The sequence below is a fragment of the Anneissia japonica genome, unplaced genomic scaffold (assembly GCF_011630105.1).
Source record: "Anneissia japonica isolate Jap-2015-1 unplaced genomic scaffold, ASM1163010v1 scaffold4270_len103479_cov137, whole genome shotgun sequence".
Taxonomy (NCBI): domain Eukaryota; kingdom Metazoa; phylum Echinodermata; class Crinoidea; order Comatulida; family Comatulidae; genus Anneissia; species Anneissia japonica.
Window position 1 is genome coordinate 36,422 of NW_022705184.1, and position 7,711 is coordinate 44,132.

Consider the following 7,711-nt stretch of genomic DNA (forward strand, 5'->3'; position numbering starts at 1 on the left):
TAATTTGACATATATATATATATATATATATAATAATATATATATATATATATATATCAAAGCTCCACGATAATAATATCTCTGTTTTAACATTTGGACATTATAAAATCTTTGCATAGGACTATATTTATGTTACCACCTGAACGACATTTGAAACATTTAACAATGCATTTCCCAAATGTACATATATCCATGACTTTTATTTTAACTAACATCATATATTCGTATTTTACAGTTGATGTATTTTATAAACTCACTGAAACAATAAACTCCAGACTTCTATCGTCACTTTGGGTCACACCCACATAAACCACGTCATTTAACATTCTTGTGGCAACCACGACATAACGACGGAACACCAGTCTTACTCGCCAAAATTGCACTATAAAATTTAACAGATAGGCCTGCAAGACGCGCAGGCTTCCACCTATCACAATTTGTGATAGGCCTGCGTAACGCGCAGGCTTTACACTAGGCATTTTTCGTTTTGACTACGTGGCCAGTCTACTACGAACTAATGGACCGTGACGGCAATGCCAAGACACTGTTTGCGTACTACACCAAGAGCTGTTTTCGTTTTTTTAAGGCGACTACAACGATGCAGCACACATACGTAGGCCTACGGAGAGGGTAGTTGACCATGGTTTTATTACCAGGGAACAATGTTCCCTTGTTTTATATTTGAAAAAGGAAATGTGAAAAAAAACTTTAGTCAAATACTGTATACAAAATAAAAAGTTTCCAGAAAACACTGAGTGATGTTTCGCTGTTGGCTAGGATAGGCCAACAAACTAGGCCTAGCCTAGCCTAGCCGGTGTCAAAAGACTCGGGAACCGAGAGAAGAGGGGTGTCAGACATGCTCAGGCAATTTGCCAAATGCAACGATGATGTACAAATAAATGTACATAACAATTTTATTTAGCAAGGCTTGATCCACGATATCATGGGCGCAGATGCCCTAGCTAGCGGAACCAGATAAAGTGTTTTCTCCTACCCAAAAACCACCATGACAAGGCTATATGCTAGCCTAGGCCTAAGCCTGAGATGCCCCTTTTTTGACTATCCTTTGATTTACCTAATTTTATGCTGTGACTATTCATTCCTCATTTATTGTATGTGTATAAATAAGCCTTCATAAAACATTTAATTACTCACTTGTTTTAATAATCAATTAATTATTGAACGAACAGTGCTTGATCACGGATGCGATGAAATTGCAACCACCAACAAAAAAATTACCAGCAGTTTGCCAAACAATCCGGTTATCTGATTGGTCAATATTAGGGTAGTCACCACTACGCCACATTCAGAAATTGGGGTAGCCGCAGAAGCTATCACAACGCAGATTTAGCCATTAAGGTTTGTGAGCATGCGCAGATGTCTGTTACGCTCTATTGGTTCGTCGTAGACTGGCCCTGTAGTCAAAACGAAAAATTCCTATTATTTAGGGGAAACCCCCCCTCCCCCATTAAGGGATACATGTTTTTGCAAAATGAAAGGACTATATTCAGGGGCGGATCCAGAACTTTTCAAATGATGAGGGGGACAACAGTTTCAGGATAGGTAAATGGGGGACACGTGCCTCTAGTGCCACCTACTGGATCCGCCCCAACTATTTTATTCTACTGCTAACCATGACAGGGTCACTACATCATAAATTTAACACATATTCAACCCTTAGAAGACACGATTTGTGCAAAGATAAGCCAAACCATTCACTCTTCGCAAAAATTTATTTTTATTTATTAATACAGGGTTAAAAAGTAATAAAATGAGAACTATAAAATGTTTAAAAAGAACCATTTAAATCCAACATTCGTTATGAAGTTACAGGGGTTTAAACATACAGCTGTTTAAAGAACAATATTTGAGAAATCAGCCTTCGAAGGTTACAATTGCAGGCATTTCCAGACAGAAACTATCACCCAAGTTGTTAAAATGGTTGTTTTAACATTGAAAATGAGGAAAATAACAACATAGCATGGTGTAGAAATATTATAAAGGATAGTTTAGTGCAATAAAGTAGATTTAAACATTTATAACATTGCAGTATGTTTGTGACTCATTTGGCTTGTTTGTTCCACATTTTCTTTTCCTATGGCAACAACTATTAAAATCAGACTATTAAACTAACTATTAAATATCATTAATATTCCTCAACAGAATGGTGATACAGCTCTACATCTGGCCGCCTACTTTGGCCATGCAAGCACATTGGAACTTCTATTAGATGCTGGGGCACAGGTTCTGCAAAACAATGTAAGTAATTAGAAATATTAAATTGCAGAAATTTAAAGCACCATAGTATAGAATTATTATAAATCCATTATGAGATTGAAACACCATAAAATTTAGGGAAATATTTCAAAGAGCATTTAATAGGTCATTTAAAGCAATCAGACACTGTACATTGCTCAAATATTTTTTTGTTTTTCTATAATTGTGAAATATATTTTAGCTAATTACAGACTTGCTACTAGGAAAATTCAACTTCAACTTTCAAACTTTTAACTTTATTTTTTCCAATAAGTATATGTAATCTAAAATTGAAATAAACACATACTGGTAAACCAATATAGGAAGAAGCTAGAAAATAGGGTAAACACTAATCAAGTCCAGCCCCTTTAAATGTAAAACAATTGAATAATTCTATAAATAGGGCAAAATTATTACTTTTTCAACTTCAAATATACCATTTCAGAGCACAAGAATAAATAAAATTTATCAAAAAAATTCATTTCAAAGAAGATGTATAGTACATACATGATTACATTAATGTACATATAATAATGGGTAAGTTTACTTCAATAAAAATAACTTTAGTTCTCTCTTAAAACAGATTTTGAATTATGTCTGATATATTCTGGAATCGCATTCCATAATCTAGCACCAGAACACCCAACAGAGAATTGTCCCACATTACTTTTATATTTTGGGATAGTCAGCTATTGTTTAATTAATAGCCAATCTGTGGATATGGACATAGTATGATTATTTTTGTAATTTTTATGATGCATTATTAGGTCAGTAGAATATTTTCTCAATTTTAATTGAAGTCCAATAGCTATGTTATAAAAAGTAAGCATTTAAATATAAACATTGTTAGTTTGACAGACAATTTTTCTTATCCATCCATCCAGTCATCCATCCATCCATCCATCCATCCATCTATCTTTTATTTCATTTTTATGTAGAAGAGTCTCAATACAATACATACATAAAAAAAACAGTACTAAACTATTAAACTTGGAAACTATAGCTTGGTTGGCAGCTAAGAAATCAAATACCGGTAATATTCAAATTAGATTATGCTGCTTATACTATAATAGATAAATAATAACAACAGTGCTTGATAATCTGCAGACCTGATTTGCGTAGATTTTTGGCCAGATCTCAGTGAAACTTTAAAAACTACTCCTTCAATTAAAGTTTGTAGTACTCGCCACATGTTTTCACACTGAATTGACTTTAGTATTGTTATCTTTAGTCTTTTCCTTGATCGATATACTGTGTTTCAATTAGAACTATTGAGTTCATGTTTTCAATTTTCAAAAATTCAAGTTTATATTTAGTTACCATATACTTTAAATGTTCATTTCAATTTTTCTTTAAATTTAAATACATTTTTCTGTTGACAATATTTGTATTTTTAGATAAATTTATTGGCTTTATATTGGAATCAGTTACACAACCATTGAAATGGACCGAACTTATAAAACCGTACCCATTATAAAAACTTCAAAGGCATCACAAAATTGCACACTGTGGGAGCTTTGGCGTTTCCTCATTTGCATTTGGCCGAGTGAGCATTGCCTGGTCGAGTTCTATCCTCACTTAATTATTACATTAATTGTACATCCATAGTAACAATGTAGTTTGTTTAAATAAAATATAAACGTTTTTAATGCATTTTAGCATGGCAACACTCTTCTACATGATTGTTTTTTGGATTCTGAGGGAACTTATAAACACCATCTTTCTGTGTCTCTTGCGTTGATGAAGAATCACAGATATATGTCTTCTGTGAAAAACAATGTAAGTTAAAGATGCATTTTATTGATAATTGCATAAAGTCTGTTTTTATAAACATTATATACTGTAGCTCCCTAATGGTGCAATGTTGCAATGAAACAAAGTATAGAGCACTGTATTTAATGTGTAACTAACAATATCATGTACTGCTATACTGTCTTAATATTATAGTGAAGGTATAATCTCATATATTTTATTAATATCATGATCAATAGTATGGAATTTAGTTTTGCAGGTATTGTACAGGTAATTTATAGGTTTTTAATTATTGATTATATAAGGCTCTGTATACATTATTGATTCATACCAACAACCATTCTATTTATTTAGGATGACCAAAATTACATTAATAATAACCATTCAATTTTTTTTTTGCTTTCATCTATTACACAATTAAGAATGGCAAAACTGCTGTGGAATTATATGAAGGGCATCAGTGTAAAGCATATGATGACACAACTAGGTCAATACAGAAACAAGAACTGCTTAACATATTAAAAGGTTAGTAAATTAAATGTACTCTAATACTAAAAACAACAGCGACCGTGTAGGCCTATCCGCCCAAAATAGGGACAGGGTAAGGGAGCAGCAGCAGAGCGTATCGCTGATCGTCGTCCCGATAGATCATTGGCCACCGGCAAACTAGAGAGAGCTAGAGAGAGAGGGGCCTTCATAATACTGTAATGTAAACAGAATTCCCTGGATTTCACACATTTCACAGTACTTCTTATTCTTAAAAAGATTAAAAAGGAAAGAGTAAACCAAGGGTGTCATTTTAAGCCGGCGGCCGGCGCAATCTCTCTCTATTATGATTTATGTGCCAGCTGTTAGAACGGAGGTAAAAATAAAATAGTGGCCTCAAAACCTAGATGACTCATGGGCTGGTCCTTGCCAAGCCCTAAGAACCAATACTTTACTTTTAAATACAGAATCTAATGTCGTAAATCATATTTCTTGACCAAGCAAGTACTTGTTAAAAAAAAATTTCTACTCTTTCAAAAGCCATAATTGAACAACACACGATCCCCGCAACGATCGACGTGACAGCAAATCAACCCACATGGGGAATCCCCGAATTAGTTCGCATATTCTTGTAAGTAAGTTCGACTCAAAATTGAACCACGGAGCAGGCTTGGTTTGATTTTCGTAATATAATTTTGCTGGTTTAGTTAGTATGTGTTTCAATCATTTAATAAATTTATTTATTTTTTTAACTTTTCAAAATGTAAGTGATGAGCTGGAAATATTTGTGTTCTTTTCACTCTACTCGCATCATTTTTGAATGACCACACTTGATTGAAGAAGACGACATGTATGCGGTCCTGTGTATGAAGCCTACGCCAAAAACATGGAGAAATTCCCTTCTAGGTCTAGCATTTACCATGAAAATTAAAACAGCATCCTTCTAGACCTAAGCTTAAATTTTGTACTATACATTACTAGATCATCACAATCAAAGCAAATAAAATTTTAATTTCATTCAAACACATTGTCACAAAGAACGTCCAACCAAAGAACACCGTTAAATCGGGTCTAGCCCCGATCGAGCGTCGGCGAAGAACATATATTATATTTTGTAAGATGAACCCCGATCGAGCGAAGAACATTGAGAAAGACCATGTGATCCACCCTACAAAGTATGCTAGGAAGCAAGAAGTGAACAACCTTGCCCTGTCATAATGGCATGTAATATGCAGGTAATTCTTGTAAGATATTTAATCATCACGAATAAAGTAAGTCAACCAAATAGTTTTAATGTTTTATTAACACATTTTCCCATGTCGTCACAAACAAAAACAACATTGACAGTTGATTTGAGAGAAAGGCCATGCTGTGTGTACGAGCCACTCTACTAGTACGGTATGAGGTGGATCAGCGTGTGGATGTAGAGAGCATTCGCGTCCTCGCTCGTACATACAGTGGTCATGATGTGAGTAAACTAAAAATAATGCAAATGGCACAATTCCTTTTTTTGAAAAGATAATGATTGAATAATCTATTTAATGGTTGAAATAAATATATATTGTATCAAGTTATATTTTTAATAAAAAAAAACATTTTTTTTTTTCAAACCTCCATGGTTCAAACTACATGGATGTGGTTGAACGTACATTCACATGAACAAATTTGAGGATTCCCTGTGCGTTGATTTGCCGTTGATTCGATCGTGCGTTGCTCAGTAACAACTTTTAAACAAGTATAAATTTCTTTGTTTTTACAAATATGTATACTAAACAATATAAAGCTTGGAGAATACATGATTTTTATTCACCGTAAATTTTTGCTACATTCTAAGCTTTAATATCTTGACAACAAAAGGGCCTCTGCAAAACAGTGCCGTCGTTAGCTTGAGGGTCCTCCCAAAAAGCTAGGAATTTATCTCACTGGCCGTTTTACTTTTACATTTAAATTTTAGCTTTTGGTTACCAATTTTGTATCTCATTGTTTTTTTCAGTATGTTGCCTTTTTCGATTATAAATAGAAGTTCTTATATTTTATTTATTTTTTTGTATATTTGCAAAGTTAATTAAAAATACCTGCATGAAGAAAAGGCACAGTATTAGCTGCCATGTAGATGAAAGTAAGAAAACTAGTAAGTAAATAGAATCAGATTGCTGAACTGCAATTGAATGTAAATAGTTTTTAAAAAAACATTGAAAGAAAATACATAATTACAGTACAAACAATGTATGATGTGCTATCCATTTATTGTTATTGAAAATTAAATTAACCTAAAAAATGTTTGACTGTTGGATTTTTAATTTAAAATAGTGTTTAATACATTCTAAAATCAAACATTGCAACACAATTCAAAACTTAAAATTCAACACTTTTAAATGGCACCTTACAGTAATTATTTTTTTTATTTTTTCTTAGGTAGGGAGGGGGGACACCCCATCCCAAACCCAACCCCTGTTCAGGCAACAAAATTCAACAGTTAAAATTTAACACTGTTAAATGGCATCTTACAGTAATTATTTTTCATTTTTTTCTTAGGTAGGGAGGGGGAGACCCCATCCCAAACCCACCCCAGCTCGGGCCAAAGTTACCTCGGATGTCGCTCCGCGACATATGTTCCTGCGCCTATTACTAAAACTCCTCCTGTCATTTTATTTCAAAATGACACCCCTGATAAACCATACTGGTTTCTTTGCGGTTTGTATCATGCTACTGTAGGCTTTTGTTAAATTACCAGTACTGTAGTACTAAGTAGTAGTTGTTTTTTATGTTTTCTCGCTGCACCTTTAGGTTGTAATGATCAAGAGGAAATAGTCATTAAGAAACTGTAGGTAGCGGTAGCTTTTACTACAAAGATATGGGAATTCCGAATTAAGCAATGCGCATGTGCAGTTACCAAATAACGTCCGTGAATTATTTATAAAAAACGCAGGGAGCATGCGCTTGGAAATGCTAGACAGTCAGTGAGCATGTGCATTGAAAAAGTGACGTTATCGAGCTATGTTGAGCATGCACAGTTACCAAAAAGACATCTTATGAACCAAATAGCAGCTGCGAAGACATCTCAAGAACCAGAAAGCGGCTGCGAAGAGGGTATGATTACTAGAAAATCATCTTAGGAACCAAACAGCGGCTGCAAACTGGGTATGAAATAGAAACAAGAAAACTCTATGGGAATATAATGAGAACTCGAGCGGGTCGAAAGCCAGTTCATTTGTGT

At 34.0% G+C, this 7,711-nt stretch overlaps 1 protein-coding gene across 1 annotated transcript in view; it reads left to right on the top strand.

Annotated features, from left to right (window-relative positions):
• Positions 1-3,908: 3,908 nt before the first annotated feature.
• The window catches only part of LOC117105395, a 44,046-nt gene continuing 40,243 nt past the window's right edge, over positions 3,909-7,711 (top strand). The window contains exons 1-2 of the mRNA XM_033246521.1: positions 3,909-4,035; positions 4,431-4,533. Of these exons, the coding sequence (XP_033102412.1) occupies positions 3,997-4,035; positions 4,431-4,533 (142 nt within the window). The 5' untranslated portion in view covers positions 3,909-3,996. The remainder of the gene's footprint in view (positions 4,036-4,430; positions 4,534-7,711) is intronic.